Source organism: Dromiciops gliroides, chromosome 2 (assembly GCF_019393635.1).
Source record: "Dromiciops gliroides isolate mDroGli1 chromosome 2, mDroGli1.pri, whole genome shotgun sequence".
NCBI classification, from domain to species: Eukaryota; Metazoa; Chordata; class Mammalia; order Microbiotheria; family Microbiotheriidae; genus Dromiciops; species Dromiciops gliroides.
In genome coordinates, this window is record NC_057862.1 from 69,203,575 (window position 1) to 69,229,008 (window position 25,434).

Consider the following 25,434-nt stretch of genomic DNA (forward strand, 5'->3'; position numbering starts at 1 on the left):
TATATATATATACACACACATTGAAGTCTATTCAAGACAGTGATAATTAGCATGAAAGAGAGCATTGCTTGACTCTTTGTCTTTTTCTTTTTGCCTTAGAGAGGAGTTTAGCACTTAGTTCCCTGAAATCTTCCAAGACTGAATCATCAACTAAGCTGCGAAGACAGCTGAAAAAACAACAGGAATCTCTGGATTCAGTGGATTCTGCTATCTCTTCACTCTCTTCATACAACACAGCCTTTTCTCATGGGACCAGGAAGCGGTTTCAGATTCATTCCAAATCCCCCTTCTACCGAGCTGCTTCAGTTGGCGAGACCCCTGAGGCCCGGCTAGTGGTAGAAGGTTCCCTGTGCCAGGCCAGAACCCTGGAGGACAGGCCTCAGTTCATTAGCCGAGGCACATTCAGCTCTGCAAAGGGCAAACAGAAACTCAAGAATGTGAAAAACTCACCCCAGAAAACCAAAGACCTCCCTGAGGGGACATTAGGGGCAAATCACAAGAGAAATGTGGACCCTGACTGTGGCACTACCCAGCAACAGATTGTTTATGGGAACAACGAGTACATGGTCTAATCTGGCAGAGGGGTGGCAGCATCTCATCTTTGGGGTTTTCCCCTGTCACAAAGCTCACCCATAACTGTCCATCACAGGCATCCTCATCAGCAACTATCCTGCCTCATGCCTGAGCAACAGCAGCTGCTGCTGGCGTGGATACCCAGCCTCCCAATGGGAGCATGGAAAGGAGGAGCCAGACAGGCTTAGCAAAAGCCTGTTGGGAAGAGTTTTAGATGTGGCCTTAGCTGTTCTTAATTTGGGGAGAACTCGGGGCCTACCACGATTTATTCTTTGAACTGAGGTCCAGATAATGCAGAAAGCTTGGCCAGTTACCTCTGCGGTGCTTTGCCCTTGCCTCTTCTCCACCCCCTGATAATCCAGCACTGTCCGAGCTGGCATGGGAGTCAGAGATTGCAAAGGAAGGCAGTGCGGTGTTGTGGGCCTGTTGGGCAAACAGGTTGTGGCCACTCTTCAAGGCAAAAGCTGTATCTTTGGATATTTGGGATGTATTTAGAAGCTGCAGCTGATTTAAACTTTCCCAAGGACCTATAACAAACAAATGGAGTCAGTCCTTCACTCCGAATTATTTATAATGCACTCCACATTATCATCAAGTGAAAATGAAAAAGCTCTCATCTCCATTAAACAATCAGAGCATGTCTCACACACTATAGGGTTATGCGATAAAAGAAGAATTTTATTTTATTTTATTTTATTTTGTTAAGATGTCAGAATAACCAATCCCAGTTTGACTCCTGGTTGGTTTGCGCCAAATACACAAGTGTGCCGAGTTTTCAATAGCCATACAACTCCCATGTTCCCTGGGTGCGCAAAACCAGGTTCCTCTAAAATTGTTTTTAATATTAGATCTGTGATTCTCAGACCTTAAAGCTGCATCATAATCCCTCTGTGTTGCTCCCTATCTAGTGATCATCAAACAAGATAACACACACACTCTGCTGGAAAATCATCAGGAAAGTTTCACCCCCACCACAAACAGCGTGACTGTTTTAATTCATCTTCCAAAATGTTCATATGCAATAGTGCATGAATAAATGTTACACAGAGCTGCCAAAAGGAAAATACTATTTTTAAAATGTGACCCAACTAACTTTTCTTTTTTTCCTCAGACCATCAGTATTAAATGAGAAAAAAAAACAAAAACAAGGACTACTTGAAGCTATTTTTATTAATATTCTGGTTGCTGATGTTTACTGTAAATATATATATATATACATACAGAGAGAGGTGTGTGTGTGTGTGTGTGTGTGTGTGTGTGTGTGTGTGTGTGTGTGTCTTTTTAACCTCTTTCCCATGGAACCTTTTCTCACAGAAGAGCAGAGGAGAAAGCATGGGTCATCAGAATTGAAGACAAGATTCTCTCGTACCTGTGTTTGAGGAAAGTAATGCCATGATTTTTCCCCACAGGGTGTCTCCATACACCTCGTTCTGAGCTCTTATGCTATGCTTCTTAGCATTTGTGAGATTCTAAAATTTGTCTTTGCTATTGATGTGTGAGAAATGAAGGTGTGCTCACCTAACTGAACTGTGACGACCTTTCTTGAGACATGTGAAAATGTTATTTTTGAAGTTCCTAATGCAGTTTGTCCAAATACCATATGCACTGTTCTGAGAAAGAGAATTTGCCATCCATAACCTGACTTCGAGGTTGGTTCATTCCTCATATTGCCTTGTGGCGTGCCATTAGTCAGCACCATTATGATACTTAAATGGACTGAATAGTAAGGCCTATTGTGAGACAAAGTCTTGTGTCACACAGCATTCTGCGTAACTACCACTTAAGACTAACACACCATTCGTTGATTACGCATAAGCTGTGCAACAAAGATGACACATTTTTGGACCAACAAGCACAGGCATCATTCCATGCAATAGCTACAAGTAACAGACTTTCTGGCTAGGTATTCTCCGGTGCTCTCCAGAGTATAATAACCATATGACAGAATATTAGACTTGACCATCTTAGAAAAACAGTTTTTAAAGTCTGAATTTTTCAGAATCTCCTAGAGCTGGGCTTGGGGGTAGGTGGGGGAAAATGGGGCACAGCAAACTCTGTTCTCCTGCAGTGGCTGGGGTGGGCTCTCTAAGCACTGTTCTAGAAGTCCTTATGTTTTAAAGCTCCCTACAGAGTACCTTTTCTCATCAGATTCTATGGGAGCCTTTACATGTGAGTAAAATAACGGACCCACTTTCCTCCTGGGCCAGCCTCACAGGACTGACCCTTCCTTCCCCACTCGTAAGCCCTGTACTGAGTTGGATGCTGGAGAGAGAGTTACTAGCTATATTACTCCTTCTAAACCTTGACCTGGGACTGACATTGCAACATGTCTGAATCTGAAGCTATGTTTCTTTAGAAGATGAATATTTTACACAAAAATATCACATTGGTAGGTCACTTTATAAAAGGAGGTTAATGGCAAATAAGAGAACTTAGAATTTTTTCTCAGGGACCTCAATCTTCATTTTGGATCAAATCAAATAAAACCTATTTGTTGTACAGTTGACAGATTCGTGGCTTTCTAGTCATTTTATAACCAACTAGAATTATGAGTAGAGGATTATGTTTGAGAGAGTGGAAAGTACAGCTTTATTGTAGAGGAACATAGATTCGATTCCCTAGGAAGAACTCTGTATTGGCCATCAAAGAAGTGTGCTGTTAGTGATGCCATAACTGCTTAGAAAGACTTCTCTTTTTGATTTTTCAGTAATAAGTAGGGCCTGCTTTTAAATCTGTGTACACTCTAGTTTCTACTTTTTAATTGAGAAATCATTAATTAGGCAAAATTAAATTGAAATTTTATTTTTAAATCATTTTATCATCCGAAAATATCTACATCAGTCATACATGGTCCTTTTTTTTTCTTTAATGATTCATTCTTACAACACTGCTTATAAATCCTGAAAGGATCTCTTTGATGTAGTGGCATGGCAGATTATCTTTTGGGTGAAAATATATACCCCATGATCTTGACATAACCACCCCTTTTCCCCAACGAGGAGCCTAGGTTTTAAACTTTGTTCTAGCATTGTGGTTGCTATATGAGACCAATCAACATCAGCTCCTCCACCAACATGCACTGGCTTAGGAAGCTTGGGAAAAAATTAGTGGAGCCATATGATAAATTTCCAGAATTGATTGACAGACTGAAATAAACCAACCATTTGGTATACCTCTTCCTCCCATTTTAATCACTGTCCTAATGGGCTTCTAAAGAAGTAAAAGAGGCCAGTTGGCATTTCTATAACAATTGTTTTGTTTTAACTCTTGCTACCTGACAGAGCTACCCAGCTCCCTCTTATACCGAAAAGAAACAATTCTGAGAACTTTGCTGACAGCATGGAGGGCTGCTCTTCTGTGTCCTCTCCCCGCCCCCACTCCCAGCTTAGAAGTAAAGCTTGTTCTCACTGGTAATGGAGGTAGGATGTGAATACTGTGAAAGCAGATGAAAAAGAGTCCATTCCAATTCTGCCATCCTGTTTGGCACAGACCGTGCGTGTGTGTGTGTGTGTGTGTGTGTGTGTGTGTGTGTGTGTGTGTGTGTGTGTGAGAGAGAGAGAGAGAGTGAAGTTTTGGGGGTTTTTTCGCCCCTTTTCCCAGCAGCCTGGGAAAATAGAAGTAAAATATACAGTATTCTCAGAATGTTTTCATAGCCAGTGCAATTTTAGGTTCAGCTTAAGACTCAAGTGGGATATTGCTTTTCACTGGCTATTCAGCAAGGTCTTTCTTTACACACCTCCCCTCGTTTTAAAATGTTTTCCATCTGCTATTTCCATTTTTCAGAATTCCTGCTTCCTTTGCGTTTCCTCTCTACCCAACCCCCCAGCCAAAGAGAGCACCCTGGTCAAGCAGTTCTTTAGGTGATGTAAATTCGGGTTGGGGTAATCCTCTGGTTTCTTCTGCTTCTAACGTTCACATGACTTCTTTTGACTGGAACGATCCCCCTCCCGTCACTAATCCCCACTTTGAATTGGTCTTTAAAGAGAACAGGGAAATGGTCTTAATAAGAACAGATTTGCCTGGGTCAATTGAGTCTATTTGTTGTGACTTTTGAACAAAGATTCCAGAAGTCTGTTAAGTTCCCTATCTGTTTAACTGTCATGCCTGTTTTCCTGCCCTCTCTTAGGTCAGAAATAGGCTTTCATATAAGATACACTCTTTGTACCAAGTGATTGTAGTTACCATGGGAAAGGGCATGGACTGTGGATTATTATATTATTTTTAATGGATTTTTTTAAGTAATTTATAATAAGTATGCTAAGTGTAAATTAAAACAACAAAGTATATATTGTAAAGGGATATATTATCCTGTGACATACTCTATAAATTTTACCTGTTTAAAAATAAAGAAAATATATATATATATACATATATATATGCAGAATGATTTACCTTGTCCACAGAGCTGGATTATGTTCATGATGCAGTCAACAGGCACTTTCTAATTCCATGTTAGTAGATTTTTCCTTTTTTTCCCCCCTTTGGGGAACAAGGCCTCATGTGTAAAGTGCAATTTCTGTCATTTCTTAAATATACCCTGTATGGCTGTACAAAACCAGCTTAATGAACAAATAACTCCTGGCTTATTAAAGAACAAAGCTTAACAAAGCAATATCCTGAGCACTTTGTTTTCTCTCACCTCTGAAGCATGAACTGCCATAACTTCCTGGTTTTATTGATTTATTTATAAGTCAAGAACCCTGCCCACACTCCATCCTGAAGGTGTGGTGGACTCACAAGTCTGAGGGTGGGTGAGGGGTAAATTATAATGCTTATATTCCCTGTCCCGAGACCAGCTATGTAAGGATTTCATTCTGTCATAAAGAGGATGGAGGACAGTATTTTCTGTTTATTTTTTACACTTGCTGGGGAGGTAAGGAAAAGGGGTGTAACCAGCCTCCATGTGATCTCTTCATCCAAAAAGAACATTTGCAGCTGCTCCAGGATGTGCTCATAAGAAGCCTGTGGTTAAAAACATTCTTTTCAAAGTCTCAGTAGGAACTGGACTGATAGAAGAGAATACAAAACAGAACTTGTCCCAAAGTTTCCTTTTTATTATTTACGTATGTGGGCACTAAGTCTACAACATACTGGCTTTCAAGGGTGGAAGTTTGGGTTTGGAAGCCCATCTCTAAAAGGGGACCAGAGTAAATGACAGCATACATGGGAAGAAAAAAGAGAGTTGTACTTTTAGACTAATCTTTTATAATCCCACTGAGAGATGGTATTCTAAAAGACTTCCTCCTTGTTAGTACAAATGAAGCTTTTCAGTTCAGAAACTATCATTGCTACAGATCATGGCCAGCAGGCTGAGGCTACGACTTGGTAACTTGACAGTCTCTGCTAGGATTAAAGCTTTATTTTTCAAAACAGAGCTCCCTTGTATTGGGAGTGTCCAGTTCTGCAAATTTAGGCTGTGTTCCTTGCTAAAAGTATATTTTCTAAGAATTCTGATGGCAGCTACCGCAATAGGAATGAGACATACTTTGAAAAACTGAATTTAGCATAGGGCATTGATTCCACTAAGAAGCTTAAATAAATCAAAGTTGAAATATCAAGTGTAAAGTTGTTTAAGAGTCTAAGAAAGAGTTTAGTCAGTCAAGTACTCTTTAATTATACTTTATTCAAACATCCATCCACCAAGTATTTCACTATGCTGCTCCTCAGGCAGCCCTCTTTATTCTTTCCAGTACATAATGGGTCACTAACAGATCTTTCTTTAGGACAACCTATGGAACACACCATAAACAAAATCCTCTAGGTCTGGAAAGGGGTATTTCACTAAACACTGTTATCTTAATGGATTTCTCACAGTATTTTGATTGACCTCAAGTACTTCTTCCTCTTAAGAGGCAAAAAAAAAAAAAAAACCACAACCCATTAATATTTATCACTGTAAGGTTCATTTTAGTAAAACAAGGTTGTTCCTGTGTGTGTAAAAGGCTTGTCTTCTTGGAGGCCTCACAGATGGCTTTTAACCAAGATTTACAAATGCCGATAAAGGAAATTGGAAAGGGGGAGAGAGGGAGTAAGGAGTGGATCTGAGATTAGGAAGTAGAGGTGTTAAATGATTGGAACGGTTTTCCATGAGTGCTGAATTCAGTTGAGTCAGACTTTGCCTTGTTGGAATGGAAGTCAGGAATCCAAACTCCAAGGTTTTATGTAGACTGACCTCCCAATTGGTCCACAATGGTACAAGAGGAGGGAAAGAGACAACAAGGGTCAGTTTTTGAACATATCACAAAGGAGTTTCTCCATGGGTGTGTTACCTATGGTTCTGCGAAAAAAGAGGAGCTCAATGCGGTCAGAAGAAATAAATCTCAGAGAGGGTAAAAGCAAAAGCAGTTTCCCAAACCTGGAATGGAGGAGAAAAATAACATCATTGGTTACCAAAGGCATCACCCTTAAGGAGGTAGCACTTCCCTCCAGTGGAGGGTTTGGTTTGACTAGGGAAAAGATAGCAATAGAAATATACTGTTTATATTACCCTCAAATCATAAGCAAAACCTCAGACAGGTACAGGAAGACTTACAAAACTACAGCAGCAATATACTCAAGTTAGAGCTTTGTGTATGCACTTTGTAAGGGAGTAAAATTCTAGCTATACTGTCTAAAATATCTAATGAGTGGTCACCAATAAATTATAAGCTTTAGCAAGAGTTTAGACTTTTAAGCATTTATTAAGGAGAATAAGAATTTGGTGAAGAGAGAAAGGCCTAGATTCATCTATCTATCTCAGGGAGCTACAGTTCTCCTGCTCCGTTCTCCACAAGAGTCCTGGCGAAAGAGCAAGAGAGTCAGCCTCGCCTCTTCTTCCTCCCACAAGCAAATGTCACCTGATGTCAAAGAAAAGCTCCATGGCTTGCCCTCAGACGCCTTCTCCTCATGGTGGAGCTTTCCTACAGTAAGTCTCCAGCAGGTGGCGCCATTCCAATCGTTACAACTCAGTAATAGAAATCTCTCTTTACAAGACAGCGTTGCTATATTAATAGAATATTCCTGAGGAAAAAAATAATAACAGCCTGGGGGCAGCTAGGTGGCGCAGTGGATAAAGCACCAGCCCTGGATTCAGGAGTACCTGAGTTCAAATCTGACCTCAGACACTTGACACTTACTAGCTGTGTGACCCTGGGCAAGTCACTTAACCCCCATTGCCCCGCCAAAAAAAATAATAATAATAATAACAGCCTGCTCTGCCCTCCCAAGAAGAGTCACAGCACAAATGCTTGATGGGTGAAGGTGAATTGTTGTATGCTAAGAGTAATTAGAAATACTTAGATGTGTGCTGAGAAGACTTGAGGGAGCAACTTAGAACTAACACTCCTCTCCCTAACAAACAATATTCTTCTCCCAGGACACAGTTGTAAGTAGACTTGTAGAGAAGCACTGTACTGACACATAACACCTAGCAAATCAGCAAGTGGGCAAGAAAAGACCTGATTCAAGGTCTGAGGGCCAATGTCCTGATTGCCCTTTGGGGATCAAGCGCTGAGCATTTATTAAGCACCCGCTGCAAACAAAACATTGTGCTAGACCTTGGGAATACAAAACCAAAAATAACATGGCCTTTGCTCTCAAGGACGTTGTATTCCATCAAAATGACAGAAAAATGGTGGTGTGGTGCCTCCAGAGCCAAAGGTGGGTATCATCTATATAAAAGGAGAGGATCCAGGCCAGCTTTCATACCTCACCGGTTGGCTAGGATAATGCATCTTGTTGTGCTGACCCAGCATCACTTGAGACTGGTCCTGCAAATTCTCCACCTGTTCAGGATCCTTCAGGCCCCGAGTTTCTATGAAGAAGAAGAAGAAGAAGAAGAAGAAGAAGAAGAAGAAGAAGAAGAAGAAGAAGAAGAAGAAGAAGAAGAAGAAGAAGAAGAAGAAGAAGAAGAAGAACCAAATGAGGAGGGGGAGGGGGGGAGAGAGGAATGTGAGGGAGGAGGGTGAAAGGAAAGGAAGAGCGAAAGGAGGGGGAGGGACAGCAGGAGGAAGCCGCATTTTAGCAATATTCACCCCAAGTACAACGAAGCTCTGTCCATAACAAGTCGACAGAGCAACACTATGCTATAAAAACTTGGGTCAGGAGCAGTCATTGGACTTTTCCAATGTCCCCCAACACCTTTTAGTATAATTATTACAATTAGTTAGCACCGTGGTTAGAATGCTGGACTTGGAGTTAGGAAGACCTAAGTTCAAATCCTGCCGCAAACACTTAACTAGCTGTATGACCATGAACATGTCAACCTCTCAGCCTCAGTTTCCCAATCAGTAAAATGGGGATAATAGCATCTGTTCTTTAAGGTGGTTGTATCAAATGAGATAATAGTCGTATAGAGTTTTGCAAACCTTAAAGCACTCTCTAAATGCTGACTGTTAGAGTTATACAGTTTGAAAAAGTGTCAAAGGCAGGGATAGAGAAGAATATTTTTCTTCCCAGAATTTGGAAGGAAACTGAAATACTATATAATATTCTTTCGAATGTCCTTTACAATTTAAAGTGAGTATATTAGCTGAAGAACAAAAATATGTATTATATGTAAGTTGGCCTCACAAAATCTTCATTTGATACATTAAATGTACAATAAACAAAAATACAAAATAAAAAAGAATAGGTCATCCAGATTACAAGTGTAATCCTAATGGTTCATATTTATATAGGGTTTTAGGGGCAGCTAGGTGGCACAGTGGATAGAGCACCGGCCCTGGAGTCAGGAGTACCTGAATTCAAATCCGGCCTCAGACACTTAACACTTACTAGCTGTGTGACCCTGGGCAAGTCACTTAACCCCAGTTGCCTCGCTAAAAAAATTAAAAATATTTATATAATGTTTTATTAGCAGTGGATAGAGCAATGGGCTTGGAACCAGGAAGACTCATTTTCCTGAGTATAAATCTGGACTCAGATATTTCCTGGCTGTATGACCCTGGACAAGAGGGTCTTCACCCTCTTGCCCCAATTTCCTCATCTGTCAAATGAGCTGGAGAAGGAAATGGCAAAGCACTCCAGTATCTGTGCCAAGAAAACCTCAAATGGGGTCACGAAGAGTTGGACATGACTGAAACAACTCAACAACAAAAAATAGATAAAAGCTGTTCATCATCTGTCTCAGTAACGCATTTTCAAAACACTAACGTTTCCAAACCATGGATCACCCGTTTCATTTGATCCTTGAAACAACCCTATGAGGTCTGCACTATTACTATGCCCATTTCACATATTAGGAAATGGAAACTGACCCCATGTCACATAGCTTAAAAATGCCCTTGGTAGGGGGCAGCTAGGTGGCACAGTGGATAGAGCACCGGCCCTGGATTCAGGAGTACCTGAGTTCAAATCCGGCCTCAGACACTTAACACTTACTAGCTGTGTGACCCTGAGCAAGTCACTTAGCCCCAATTGCCTCACTAAAAAAAAAAAAAAAATGCCCTTGGTGGAATGTGGGCTCTGGTCTTTCTGACTCCAATTCCACCACCTGATCCACCTGTGCCATCAAGATGCCTAGGTATTTAGTATAAGCATTAACCCCGGTTTACACAGGCCTTGAGGCTCCAAAGTTCAACAACACCCCCAAAGTCCTATAGCTCTCGAGTATGAATCTAATTTATTTTGAACTTGCAAAAATGAAAATGTTTGTCAAGTTAGAAGAAGCAGTTTCTTCAGCTGTCACACGATAGTGTCTCCTCCAACTCTAACCTATACAATCTTCTGGGGCTAACTGAGCAAAATTTGGAACAGAAGAAACCTAGCTTTTTGTTTTTTAAATTCTGACTTCCCAAGAAAGCGTATTCCACAGTGTTGAATAGGCAGAATCTTATTTTTAGTAGAGGAGCTGAGGAAAGAAAAAAGAGAAGAGGAAGGGGAAAATCCTCCTTCAGTATAACTTTGGCCATAGAGAGCTTGAAAGGAAGCATCTGTCTCATCTTCTGAATCGTTTGCTGTTAGTAGCTCCTGCTCTTCCGAAGCCTTCATCTTGCTCATGTCTTCTGAAAATGGAGTTTCCCTCAAGTGGAAACAGGCTTCTCTGTCTTGGCTCACATGTGTTTTCTTTTGTTCTTTTTTTTGTTTGTTTTTTGTGGGGCAATGTGGGTTAAGTGACTTGCCCAGGGTCACACAGCTAGTAAGTGTAAAGTGTCTGAAGCCAGATTTGAACTCAGGTCCTCCTGAATCCAGGGCCAGCGCTTTATCCACTGCTCCACCTAGCTGCCCCTCACATGTGTTTTCTCACCTTCCCTAAGTGTGTTGCCAAACACTGATTTCTTGCACATGCTGCACAAAACAGAGGGGCTCCTTAATACCACTGCTGGGTCTATATCTCAAAGACATCCAAAAAGAGGGGGGGATGACCTATTTGTACAAAAATGTTTATAGCAGCTCTTTTTGTAGTGGCTAATAATTGGAAATTATGGGGATGTTCATTATTTGGGGAATGACTGAAAAAGCCGTGGTATAGGATTGTGATGGAATATTATTGTGCTATAAGAAACGACAATCAGACTGATTTGAGAAAAATCTAGAAAGACTTACATGAACTGATGTCAAGTGATATGAGCAGAACCATGAGAATGTTATACACAGTAACAGTGATTTTGTATGATGAAGAACTGCGAATGACTTAGCTATTCTCAACAACACAATGATCCAAAACAATCCCAAAGGACTTATGATGAAGCATACTACCCACCTCCAGAGAAAGAACTAACATTGTCTGAAGCACACTATTTTTCTTTCTTTTTCTTTCTATCTTTCATTCTTTTTTATTCAAACCTTCTTGTACAAAATTACTGACACAGAAATGTTTTACATGATTGCACATGTGTGACCTATATTGGATTGCTTTCCATCTTAGGAAGAGGGAAGGGATAAAATTTGGAACTTAAAACTTTAAAAAAAAATTTTAATTTTAACATGTAATTAGGGAAAAATAAAATTTTTTTAGAAAGGAGGGCCTCTGAGAACCAAGAGAACATTGTATACAGTATCAATAACATTGTGTGTTGCTCAACTGTGATAGACTTGACTCTTCTCAGCAATACAATGGTCCAAGATAGTTCCAAAGGATTCATGGTGGAAAATGCTCTCCAAATCCAGAAAAAAAGAACTGTGGAATCTAGATGCAGATTAAACCATACTATTTCTACTTTTTTTTTCTTTTTTGAGGTTTTTCCCTTTGGCTCTGATTCTTCTTTCACAGCATGACTAATGCAGAAATATGTTTAATGTGATTGTATATATATAAAACCTATTTCAGATTGCTTTCTGTCTTGGGGAGAGGAGAGAGAAAGGAGGGAGGGGAAAAAATTTGAAACTAGAAATCTTATAAAAACAAACGTTGAAAATTGCAAAAAAATCAAAATAAAAAAGTCGGGGCTCTGGATCAGGCAGGAATAGCAAGCAAGGTTATTCAAATAAATGCCTGGCCATTTAGGCAGTATATAAATGTAAGTGCTTGGACCTAGCACCTGATGGTTTTATGTAAAAGTTTTCCTGTTTTATTGTTCAGTAATCAAGGAGCAGAGAGAGAGAAGAGAGATGCTGGAAACTGAGATCCATGATCTCATATAAATTTTTAGCGTTTTCATAAACTTCTTCAATATAACTTTTGCTGTATAAAGCTATGTATTTGATTTTATGCATTTTAAAGCATCATTCTGCAAAAGGCTCCATCTACTTCCCCAACATGCCAAAGCTTTGAATATGGACCTGGAAATGGATGGCGCCACAACAGTCACAACAGCTAGCATTTTCATACATTTTCAGATTTGGAAAGTCCTTTGCATTGTTATCTCATTTGAGTGTGGTCTAAGAAGCAGTGGAGCTAAGTTCCAAGAGTTTCAATCGAGTTGTCTTTAGGGTAATGAATTTCCTGGCTACCACAATTCTTTTTTTTCTTTTCTTTTTTTTTTGGGGGGGTGGGGTGGAGCAATGAGGGTTAAGTGACTTGCCCACAGTCACACACCTAGTAAGTGTCAAGTGTCTGCGGTCGAATTTGAATTCAGGTCCTCCTGAATCCAGGGCTAGTGCTTTATCCACTGCTCCACCTAGCTGCCCCCTGCTACCACAATTCTTGAAGGTTTTCTATCAAGTCTCACTGAGGTATTGATCTGTGTCCATGGAGAGCAGGCTCCTACCCAGGAAATCATGAATGCATGAATAAGTCATTCCTCACTTCTCACCAACAGCGACTATACACTTCAAGGACTTCCCTGTTCTTTTTCACTTTTACCATTTCTGGAAAAGGCCCTTTCCCCTGTGGTAACAAACCTCAGACTTTGGCAGTTAGCTAGGCAAGGAGTTTTCCCTGAATATGTGTGGTATTTTCAGTCCTAGACTTCCCACAAATCATCTTCCAGTCTTCCTATGAATTATTGACTTTTTTAAATGTTTTAATTAATTTAACTTTAAAGGATAAAAATAATAAAACTTATCCTTACATAATCATTTGCATTTTAAAAAAATATTTGCAGCGTCTAGTATAACTTATCAGTTACTTCCTCCCTCAGTATCCCCTCTCATTTGCTTTGTCCGTTCACCCATGTACTGTGCATATTTTTTTCCTTAGTCACATGTCTTCAGATTTTCGGGATCTGCTTTCTTCATTATACATGATTTCATCTAAATCTTTCCTTATTTCCTTCTGCTTCTCCCAAGCAATGACCTCAGTTGTATCAGAATGTTTCATTCCATTGATGGTCTGTTTGCTCAACCACATCCTAGCGGTAGATCATTTCAGTTACTTCTGGTTTTTTGCAATTACAAATCTCACTGCTATAAGCATCCTTGAAAAAGAGAGCTATTTTAGTATGTGTTTGAGGTAAAGCCAATCCTATTCCTTTCCATTTGGTTCTAATACACACCTTCTGTTTTAGGGGATCTCCACCGAACTGGTTAACAATGACTTGGGGTGGGGGATGGGGGCAGGAGGTGGGGGTGTTCTCTCCTGCTCATATGTCAAATTGTGGTCTCTGTCAAAACAGCTCACTCTCAAATACTGTCAGCATCATTATCACTTCCTGTTTATTGATTAAGGTCATAAAAAATGTTTAAATTTAAAAAAAAAAAGATTAAGGTCAGTCTGTTTCCCTTCTTTGTGGAATCTAGGAAGCCAAAGTATATAGGATCATAAGATTTAGAGCCAGAAGGAGGCTTGAAATATTACTTAATCCAGTTGCCTTAGTTTACAAATTAGAAAATCAAGACACAGAGAAGGTTCAGTGGCTCGAAATCACAAAGTGGAAGTCAGGCTTTGAATCCAAGTCTTTAGCCTTCTGTTTTTTGACTATGGGAAATAGTATAGAAAAAGCACCAGATTGTTTTCTTTGTTTTGAGGGAGAATTCGGAGATGGGCAGGCCAGGTTATTGGGAAACGATTATCATTTATTTTACACAAGCGTAGGGGGCAGCTAGGTGGTGCAGTGGATAAAGCACTGGCCCTGGATTCAGGAGGACCTGAGTTCAAATTCAGCCTCAGACACTTTTACTGGCTGTGTGACCCTGGGCAAGTCACTTAACCCCCCATAGCTCCGCAAATAATAATAATAATAATAACTAATTTATTTTACACAAGCATCAATAAAACGTTTCAAAGAAAAAATGGAAATTGAGGGGATGCCCATCAATTGGAGAACAGCTAAACAAGTTGTGGCATATGATTTTGATGGAACATGATTATGCTATTAAAAATGACGAGATGGGGGCAGCTAGATGGCACAGTGGATAGAGCACTGGCCTTGGATTCAGGAGGACCTGAGTTCAAATGTGGCCTCAGACACTTGACACTTACTAGCTGTGTGACCCTGGGCAAGTCACTTAACCCCAATTGCCTCACAAAAAAAAAATATGATGAGATGGTTGATTTTAGAAAAATGTGGAAAGATGTATGAAACCATGAAGAGTGAAATGAGCAAAAACAAGACAACCTTGTACACAGTAACAGCAATGTTGTTCTAAGAAAACCTTTGAATGATTAAATCATTCTGAGTATTATATAAATACTCAAATCAACTACAAAGGACCTATAAAGGAAGATGCTATCCATACCTAGAGAAACAACTGATAAATAGAAGTATGTATAGTATGATTTTACATAAATACATACACATACATACATATTTGTATCTAATGATAATCTTCTCTGGGGTGGGGCGGGGAGAGAAAGAAAAAAATTAAAAGTACACATCAGAGAATAAAAGGAAACAAAAGGAAGCACAGAAAAGCAAGGTAGCTTTGAAAGTCATGTGTAATATTTTTTTACATGGTTTTTCAAAAAAAAGTAAACTGTGAAATGGAAATTCGTGGTTTCATATTAAATCCTCTTATTATGTTGTGCTGTGTACATGGAAATGAGGGGTGGTCTTTTTGTATTTAAGTTCAAAGTGAATTTTTAAACATTTTTAATCCAGGAAAAAAAATTATGAATACGTGACACCTTGTTTGAAATGAGGCTTAGGGTTGTATTTTCCTCTTCCAAGTAAAATGCATTTTTCTGTAATCAATAAACTTGGAAAACAAAAATAAGCAAAAAAGACATTGAACTTTCAATCAGAGTAACCCCCCCCCCCAATCTTGTTCAAGCTACTTAGCCCTTGGGCCTGTTTCCCTACCTATAAATCTAGGAAATGGACTGGAACCTCTCTAAGGTTCCATCCAGTCCTGAATCCTTGCTTTTGTGATCCTGATGACTTGAAGTCATTGATGTGATCTCCTCACTTATCTGCAATCTTCTAACTCCAAATCTGGGGCACTTTCTACTCCCCAATGCTGCCTCTAAAGCTCCCTTTTCACCTCTCTTGATATGAATACTTCTGATGGTATTGGGGAAGGAGATGACAGTAACCAAAGCCTCTCATTAGCATTACCTGGACTAATTTGCATTTTCCTCTTGAGGAGAGAGGCTACAAGGTAGGCAAAATGAACGATAATCTCAGGGCCCCCAGGTCTAAGGGACTCCCAGTGCTCTGCTTGGAGAGTGTTCACATACAGGGTAAAAAAAGGTGATCTTTGGGGCAGCTAGGTGGCACAGTGGATAGAGCACCGGCCTTGGAGTCAGGAGTACCTGAGTTCAAATCCAGCCTCAGACACTTAACACTTACTAGCTGTGTGACCTTGGGCAAGTCACTTAACCCCAATTGCCTCACTAAAAAAAAAAAGTCATCTTTGGCTTCTGGATTCCAGGTTCCCCTCTCACCCAGCCCCTACCCTGCTGATGGGATTTTTCAGCCTAAGGATGGTTAGCACTGTATTCTACCTGCTTAAACTGACCCTATGGAACTCAGTCCTCAAGTAAAGGGTTTGGAAGAGAAAGAAGACCAGGAAGCTTGAAGGAAGGCTGGGAAAGGTGTCCATAAAGGAGGAATGGAACCCCTCCAAAGCACTGAGAAGATATCCTAGGAAGTAGCTGCTCTAGGTTCCTGTGGCACCCCACCTTTCCAGGTATCCACCCCCTTCTTCTCTTCCCCCGAGTCTACTTGGCCAAACACCTACCTGAAGTCCATTTTTGTGAGTGTCGTGGACCCCTTTGGCAGCAGAGTAAAAGCCTACAGACCCCTTCTCAGAATATTTTTAAATTCGTGTAATAAAATGCATAGCATTAGAAAGAAAACCAATTATACTGAAATACAGTTATTTAAGAAAATTAAAAGATTCCTGGACTCCAGAGAACCCTTACTGTGAACCAGGCTCAGGGGGGTCTCACAGACCACAAGGTACTTCCAATCCAGGGGCCATGGTGTTGCCTTTTGGTCTCAGGGCTTGGGGATTTCAGCAGGTAGCTAAATTGCTCCAAGGGAAGGAATCTTCATTTCAAGAAGCCACCCCCTACACACACAACCCCCATGCCCAAGTGAAGCCAGTCAATGTATCAGAGAGGGCCCCTTGTACTCATGTTGCCCTAACAGACCCTTTGGGTAGAGAAAATGGAGGAGGTGCTTAGGATGGACGAAAAGCCGGTAAGAGGACAGGGGAGGGATACAGCTTCCTGACTATGGGGAGGGTGCTTGAAGCCTGTAGGTCTATGGGGGTGTGGGGGAAGTGTTAGAGCAGGATGAATCAGGTGTGGGGAAGGGAGGCAGGAGATGATCTTTCATAGTGCCCAAGCCCATGATGTGGAACAAAGATGACAAAAACAAACCAGTCTCTGGGACGGTGCCCAGCTCCATTAAGAAAGGTATTGGGGGGCAGCTAGGTGGCTCAGTGGATAGAGCACCGGCCCTGGAGTCAGGAGGACCTGAGTTCAAATCAGGCCTCAGACACTTGACACTTACTAGCTGTGTAACCCTGCGCAAGTCATTTAACCCCCATTGTCCTGCAAAAAAAAAAAAAAAAAAAAAAAGGGCATTGGGAGACACTCTGGCCTTTACTGCCTACCTGGTTTGAAGAGGACAAGAGCCTTCATGCATGCAAACTCAGTGGGGTCCACTGTGAGGGATTTAAATCGAGCAATGGTTTCCTGCAGGATCTGAGTCTCCACTGCAGCAGTCATGAGTTTTCCCTGAATGCCAGGGGTTGGGTCTGGCACAGACAGCAGCGGACAGCTCTCCAGGGGCAAAGACCACTGGATGGCACACAGAAGGAACAGCTCACTCCAGGCCTCTTCCAGCAAAATCACCTAGGGAATGGGAACCATTTCTGAGAGATTCCAAAAAAAAAGACAGAAGCAGCTGCTGAGGTGATAAGCCCACTGCTCTAGTCTCTGTGCCACTGCCTGGGGAACAGTGGGCAGAAGTCCTCCCTCTGCCTGGCCCCCAGAGCACACCTGTCATGCAGGCCGGGTCTTTGTGCTGTTTCTGAAAGGGGGGTGGGGGAGGAGGGAGACTAGGAAAGAAAGAGGTGACAGAATTATGATTAAGGAATAATTTGGGTAGAAAAACCAGAAATCAGGTGGCTCCCAAGTGGGCTGAAAATAAATGGGTAGAGAACTTTTACAAAGGGAGACATGATGCACGGTTTCATCAAGAACAGGTCCTGCCACACTGAACTCATTTTCATTTTGACTTTTCAATGAGGTATTTCACATTTTCTTCTATTATTTCATTCTTTTGATTCTGTTTGACTAATTCCTGGTGTCTCATGGAGTCATTAGCTTCCATCTGTCCAATTTGATTTTTTAAGGCATTGTTTTCTTCAGTAAGCATTTGTACCTCCTTTTCCATTTGGCCAAATGGATTTTTTGAGGAATTGCTTTCTTCAGTCAATCTTTGTGCTTCCCTTTCCAAGCTGTTGATTCTTTTTCATAATTTTCTTGTCTTGCTTTCATTTCTCTCAATTGATTTTTTTTTTTTTTGGTTTTTGGGGGGTGAGGCAATTGAGGTTAAGTGACTTGCCCAGGGTCACACAGCTAGTACGTGTCAAGTGACTGAGGTCGGATTTGAACTCAGGTCTTCCTGACTCCAGGGCCTGTGCTCTATTCACTGCGCCACCTACCTGCCCCTCAATTGATTTTTAAAATCCTTTTTGAGCTCTTCCAAGAAGGCTTTTTGGTCTTGAAACCAATTCATCTTCCCTCTTGAGGCTTCACATGTAGGCAATTTGAGAGTGTTGTCCTCATCTGAGTTTGTGTTTAGCTCTTTCCTGTTCACACAGAAGCTCTCAATGGTAAGAGTCCTTTTCTGTTTCTTACTCATATTGTAGCTTATTTTTTTTAAATTGAGGTCTGCTCCTGGGGCACAAGGATAACTGACAAGGGTTACTGTTTCAAGCTTCTTGTGCTAGGGGATAGGGGCTGTGTCACTGGCTTTCTACTCTGAGGCCTCTATGGCATGTGAATTCCTCACTACCCTGGGCTTGCTCCCTACACTTGCTCCAGGCCTGGAATGTCCTGGCCTAGTCACGCCTGTCCCATGGGTGGCCCTCCAGCTGGCAGCCTGCCCTCTCAGCTGGTGCTGGCGGATCTCACAACTGGCCTGCTGCACCACCAGCTTGCTGAGCCAGGATCAAGGGGCCTCAGTTGCTCCGCTGTGGCCAAGAGCTTCCTGCTGACTTGCCTAGACCCCCTCGGTGCTGTGCTGCACTGAGCTGCACTGAACTGCGCTGTGCTCCCTTTTTGCCAGAGTGAGACCGACCTTTCCTGAAGTCTTTTTGTAGGTTCTGTAGTTTCAGAATCCATTTAAAGGCTTGATTTAATGTTCTTTTTGAGGGAACCGTAGGAGAACTCAGGCAACTTGCTGGCTTTTCTCCACCATCTTGTCTCTGCCTCCCCATTTTCATTTTGACAGGGTTACTAAAATGATAGATGGGGAGATGATAAAAGTATCAACCTTAGCAAAGCATCTCATGCCATTCTTGTGGATGATATGAAGGACAGAGAATAGTGTATAGTCAGGTATTTTCTGAACTGGATGAACAATTCAGAGAAATCACTGATGATATAATATGAGCTTTAAAGGAGTTCTCCAGTGGAGAGTGCCAAGGGTCTGACCCTGTGCTGTTTCCATTTTTATCAATGATTAAGAAAAAGGCATAGGTAGATGCCATGTTTGTCAAACTTATGGTGACACTCAGCTTAGGGACAGTTGATATACTGGTTGACATAGTCAGGATTCAAATGGAGCCTGACAGGGCAAAATGCTGTAACAAAACAGGCAAGATTAAATTTGAGGGGGCAGCTAGGTGGCACAGTGAATAAAGCACTGGCCCTGGATTCAGGAGGTCCTGAGTTCCAATCTGGCCTCAGACACCTGACACTTACTGGCTGTGTGACCCTGGGCAAGTCACTTAACCCCAATTGCCTCACCAAAAAAAAAAAAAAAAAGCTATTAGGTGAGAGCTAGGACAGGTCAGGGCACTTTTTGTTGTCTGTGTTTGCCTGGGGCATTGCCATGGAGTATTAGTGTTTTTATTTCCTAAAGGCTCTTCTTAGTGTTTTGTTCTTTTTTAGTTGCCTTAGTGATATATTTATCTGCTATTAGATTGCAAGTTCCTTGAAGGCAGAGACTGGCTTTTACCTCTTTTTGTATCCCCAGCACAGATTCTAGACTGGATCAGCCAGCCACAGAAGCAGAAGGGGGAAATAATAAAGACAATAAAAAGAATAATAACTAGCACTTACATGTCACTTTAAGGTTAGTAAAACTCTTCATCTATATTATCTCATTTGATAGATAAGGAAACTAAGACTGAGAAAGTTTAAGTGACTTGCTCAAGCTTAGATAATAAGGGTGTGAAACAAGATTTGAACTCAAGTCTTCCTGACTCCATGACACTATTCAGGGTGGAAAATCTTCAACTTCAGATGCCAAGCAGGCTCAGAGCCTGGAAAAACAGAAGCATTCGGTTCTTGAATCAGTGTTCAGTGATCAGAGAAGATTTTAAAATGTTGATACCCCCAGGGTCGGGGAGTGGTGAGTGTGAACAGTCCACCCCCTTCCTCATTCACTTTCAAGGAGGAGCCAGAATGTCTGGGACACTGACCAAAACCAGCTGTACCTAAAGCCCTGGGCCAAATGTGGTATAACACATGCCTACCACACCCAGGCAACCCAAGGAGATCAAGACAAAAGGCAGGGGCAGCTAGGTGGCACAGCTGATAAAGCACTGGCCCTGGATTCAGGAGGACCTGAGTTCAAATCTAGCCTCAGACACTTGATACTTACTAGCTGTGTGACCCTGGGCAAGTCACTTAACCCTCATTGCCCTGCAAAAAAAAAAGAAAAAAAAAAAGAAAAGACAAAAGGCAGGGGTAGTTGCCAGTAGTCATAACTCAGTTTCACTGCTGGTGTAGACCTCTTTGCTAATTCTACTACCTGTTTCCTCCTTTGCAATCAGGAAACAAAATCTCACAATTCCCCCTCTATCTTCCTATAGAATGAAACCTGCCCTTGAAAGGGAAAGGCTTTTGAGTTTCCCTAAAGGGTTTCCCACTGTTGACAAAGAGAGAAAAGAACTGTTTGTTGAATTGAATTGCACTAAAGAATTAAAACTAAAGCATTTTCAGCAATTCAATTCAGCAAATATTAAGCACCTACTATGTGCCAGGCACTGTGGTAGGCATTGGGGATGTAGTAGGTTGGTTTTTTAAAACATTTTCCCTGCCAGCAAGGTGCTTACATTCTACTGCTTGAATTGATGACAGTAAAGGGGGGGGGGGTGGGGGGGGAAGCATATGCCCCTAAATATAAGGAAGAATTTTCTAACAAGAGCTGACTGAAAATGGTTACCTCATGAGGTAATGAGCTCCCCACCACTGAAAGTATGCAAGTCAGGACTGTCAGGGATTGTGAAGAGATTGTACTGCTGGGTCTCTTTCAATCAGAGGTTGTAAGGCCCTTTGCCTGTTGGGCATTCCTCACATTCATCAGCCTAACCTGACTTCTGGTTCTAGCCACCTCCTCTTAATTACACTGGTAGAGGGAGGTTCTTCACTAAGAGCTTCTTGTACCAATATAATCACAGGTTTAATAAAATACCCTCCCTGATCCTCTACCTTGAGCCTAGAGGCTGGAAGAGCCGGAGCCAGAACCAAAGAGGGCTCCAGAGCTACTCCTGCTGATCATACTCCTCCCCCCAACCCCAGGCTCCTGCCAGGGGCAGGAGGGAAGGCATAAGTGTGCATGGTAACTCACCAGGAAGTGGACATTTTAACTAGGCCAGGCCACGGGGCAAGACTGCCGAGTAAGCATATGAAATTTAGGGATAGGGTCTGGAGCTGCAATTTCATTGGGATAGGAGCTCCAGGGGGAGTTCATTCCCTCAGTCTCTGCAATTTAGAGTCTCAGAGAATTGCTCAGAGAACTGAAAGGGGAGTGACTTGCCCAGGGCCACACAAAACCAGGATGTGTCAAAGGCAGGATCCCAACCTAGGTCTTACTGGCTTTCACATTAAATGTAATTAAATGTAATCCAGCTAGGTGGATGGACAGACAGCTGGACAGATACATAGATACATGCTTGCTGTGAAAAGTGCTGGGGATACAAAAACAAGAAATCCAAGATGGTTCCTGCTCTCAGGGAGCCTGCATTCAAATAGGGGAAGACAAAACACGAAGGGCAACTGGATGCTGGAGATGTGACTGGACAACAATTCCCATGAAAAAAGATTTGGGAGTATGAGTGGACTGCAACCTCTATTTGAGTTAATAGTATGAGAGGGCAGTCCCCCCAAAAAAATAAAAAATAAAAATAAGGTTAATGCTATCCTAGCCTGTATGAAGAGAGGCAAAGCATCCAGGACAAGGAAGGTCATCAATCTGTCCTATTCTGCTCTGGGCAGAGCACAGCTGGGGGGCCTGTTTCAGTTCTGGGCACCACAGTTTAGGAAAGACATAGGAAAAATAGATGAGTGGGGGAAAGAGGAAGGGGAGGGTGGATCCTGTTTCATTCTTGTCTTTGTAGTCCCACTTCCTCACAAAGAAGCTTATGGAATTAGACTGACCAAAATGGTGAGGGGGCTGAAGAAAATGAGTGAATGAATGAATGAATGAATGATGAGCATTTAAGTACTTCCTATGTGCCAAGCACTGTCCTTGATCTCAAAGAGCTTACGTTCTAATTGGAAGAGACAACACACATTAGGCCTCATCACCACATATCAGTTGAAAAGGGATACTTAGTCTTGGAAAAGAGGAGACTTAGAGGGGTTATAATATGGGGTTGGGGCATATCAAGGAATTTGGGACTATTAAAGTTTAAACTGACCAGCTAAACTAAAGGACAGACACAGCTTAAGAAGTAAGGAAGATAGGGGCAGCTAGGTGGTGCAGTGGATAGAGCACCGGCCTTGGAGTCAGGAGTACCTGAGTTCAAATCCCGCCTCAGACACTTAACACTTACTAGCTGTGTGACCCTGGGCAAGTCACTTAACCCCAATTGCCTCGAAAGAAAGAAAGAAAGAAAGAAAGAAAGAAAGAAAGAAAGAAAGAAAGAAAGAAAGAAAGAAAGAAAGAAAGAAAGAAAGAAAGAAAGAAAGAAAGAAAGAAAGAAAGAAAGAAAGAAAGAAAGAAAGAAAGAAAGAAAGAAAGAAAGAAAGAAAGAAGGAAGATAAGTCCATTAGGTTTGGCTACTGCCTGGTCAGTGCCAGGGGACAGAGATAACTCCAGAAGTCCAGGCCACCATCTCTCATTCAAGCCTTCCCCCACCCCCAACGGGAACTTTCCATTGTCAGGTGATCACCCCATCTACCCTTTATGAAAGGTATGGTCTTTCTCCAGTTCGAGGAAATAGGTATCTCAGAGAATCATGTCTCTGTCCCATCGCCCCTCTAGAGAAGTTTTTGACTTCTCTCTTGGTTACTTTCTCTAGTGACCAAATAAAAGATTATTTTATTCCAATTGGATTTGTATGCAAGAGGGTTTTTTGTGAGGCAATTGGGGTTAAGTGACTTGCCCAGGGCCACACAGCTAGTAAGTGTTAAGTGTCTGAGGCCGGATTTGAACTCAGGTCCTCCTGAATCCAGGGCTGGTACTCTATCCACTGTGCCACCTAGCTGCTCCAAGGGTGTAATTCTTTAAAGAGGAATATCTAAGGACCCCCACCACCAATTTCCCCCATGACAGTAACAGTACAAACCTTCTTTAAAATAAAATATTGGGGGGGGGGCGGCAGCTAGGTAGCACAATGGATAAAGCACTGGCCCTGGATTCAGGAGTACCTGAGTTCAAATCCGGCCTCAGACACTTGACACTTACCAGCTGTGTAACCCTGGGCAAGTCACTTAACCCCCATTGCCCTGCAAAAAAAATAGAATAAAATATTGGGGAGTTGGGTTGGGTAGCAGTAGGGTGGTTTATGAAGGTGTAGAACTTCTTGTGGAGTAGGTGGGACTTAAGGAAAATAGGTAGAGATTCTGATAATATGGATACAGCTTTAGAAGTTCACTGAATTTACCTGGTCTCTGAAGGGCAGGTTAGAGAATACAGGGAGGTTCTTTGCCCACTTCACAGCCATGAAGAGCAGGCGTGCAGATGTCTCATAGACACTCTCGGGGCTAGTGGAAGGGTATGAGCCCTGCTGTTCATCAGTCAAGGGGCGCTCTGGCTCATTGCTGGTGACGTCCACATTCTCATCAGCTGCATAGAGAAAAGGCAGATAGATGGTGCCTGGCCTCTGGCCTTAATGCTATAACCCTCCCTTCTTGCTGGGCTGCCCTAATGAGATGTTCCACTGGTGGCTGTTGTGGTTTGTCCTTCATTCTCAAAGAGGACCATGACATCAGCATGATGCCATGACCTACAGTGAATTGGATTTAAGTGAGGGAAGGTTGGGCTTCACTCTCTCCTCCGGAGTCATTGGGGTCCAGTGGCTAGACATAGATCAGGGTGATTGGAGATGGCCCCAGATGCAGCGGGAGACTTTGGCCTTTTTAAGCTAAGATCTTTCCCAGGTCTACCTGAGGCAACACCCATTCATTGATTAAGACAAGGTAAGAAAAGAGGCAAAGAATGGCCTCCTTTACCTAGTCAAAAAAAAAAAATCAATCTCTAAAACTTCCCCTCCTCCTGCCTTCCAAATTTCAGTTAAAAGTACCATTCAGTCCTCCCAGGTACCCAGGTTAAAAATGCCTTCTCTTGGGGCAGCTAGGTGGCGCAGTAGATAAAGCACGAGCCCTGGATTTAGGAGGACCTGAGTTCAAATCCAGCCTCAGACACTCAACACTTACTAGCTGTGTGACCCTGGGCAAGTCACTTAACCCTCATTGCCCCACCCCCCAAAAATGCCCTCTCTTTCTCTTGTCCCCAGAGCCCAAGTTAGGGAGAGATAAGGTAGACAGACATGTGAAGAAAATAAGGAAAACATAACTAAATATAAATGAGTCTTTTGGTGGCAGAGGATTCCTTTGGTGGTGGTGGTGGGGGCAATGAGGATTAAGTGACTTGCCCAAGGTCACACAGCTATAGTAATCGTCAAGTGTCTGAGAATGGATTGGAACTCAGGTCCTTCTGAATCCAGGGCCAGTGCTTTATCCACTGCACCACCTAGCTGCCCCCAAATGAGTCTTTTTAAAACCTAGACAACACTACTCTTTGTAACCCGCAGGTAGGTACTTATGCTCATAATTTGCTTCAGCCTAGTGGCAGCTGGGCAATACAGTAAATCAAACAAGTGGATAGACTCATCTTCCTGAGTTCAAATCCAAGATCAGACCCTTAGTAGCTGTCTAGTCATTTAACCTTGTTTGCCTTAGTTTCCTCATCTGTATAATGAGCTGGAGAAGGAAATGGCAAATCACTCCAGTATCTCTGCCAAGAAAACCCCCAAAGGGGTCACGAAGAGTCAGACACAACTGAACAACAACTTGCATCTACTGTGTATTTTTTCATTGCCTTTTGAGTAACCTTCCATTTAGATTTGTCTGAAATGGTGGTGGTCCAAGATTGATAGCCTTAAGCTAGCTAAGTGCTGGGCTTGAATCAGAAAGACCTGAGTTCAAATGCTGCCTCAGACACTTTCTAGCTTTCTCATCCTCAGTTTCCTCATCTGTAAAATCAAGATAATAATACTATTCACCTCAGAATGAGAATCAAATGGGTTAATATATGTAAAGTACTTTGCACACCTTAAAGTGTTATATAAATGAGAGCTGTTATTATAACATGGCCAGAAGGATATCATCATTTTAAAAATGTACTTTGGCAGCAGGAATCAGCTTGTGATCATTGAAAGCACTATGAAATTTACAAATTACAATCCAGCATTTCCTTCTCCTAAATTCTGGGTCTAGATCATTGTTATTGTGAGTTATTAATTCTTTTGTTTGTTTGTTTGTTTTGCAGGGCAATGAGGGTTAAGTGACTTGCCCAGGGTCACACAGCTAGTAAGTATCAAGTGTCTGAAGCAGATTTGAACTCAGATCCTCCTGAATCCAGGGCTGGTGCTTTATCCACTGCACCACCTAGCTGCCCCCATGAGTTATTAATTCAAATGAGATAATAT

General features: G+C 42.0%; 2 protein-coding genes across 2 annotated transcripts in view; one reads left to right on the forward strand and one right to left on the reverse strand.

The window, feature by feature from the left end:
* The window catches only part of MYO9A (myosin IXA), a 302,278-nt gene extending 297,100 nt beyond the window's left edge, over nt 1-5,178 (forward strand). Inside the window, exon 42 of the mRNA XM_043982938.1 lies at nt 100-5,178. Coding sequence (XP_043838873.1) covers nt 100-572 — 473 coding nt within the window. The 3' untranslated portion in view covers nt 573-5,178. The remainder of the gene's footprint in view (nt 1-99) is intronic.
* A 1,617-nt stretch (nt 5,179-6,795) lies between these two features.
* The window catches only part of NR2E3 (nuclear receptor subfamily 2 group E member 3), a 29,241-nt gene continuing 10,602 nt past the window's right edge, over nt 6,796-25,434 (reverse strand). Inside the window, exons 5-8 of the mRNA XM_043989666.1 lie at nt 23,389-23,570; nt 16,936-17,176; nt 8,260-8,365; nt 6,796-6,928 (exon numbers count right to left, since the gene is read on the reverse strand). Of these exons, the coding sequence (XP_043845601.1) occupies nt 6,796-6,928; nt 8,260-8,365; nt 16,936-17,176; nt 23,389-23,570 (662 nt within the window). The remainder of the gene's footprint in view (nt 6,929-8,259; nt 8,366-16,935; nt 17,177-23,388; nt 23,571-25,434) is intronic.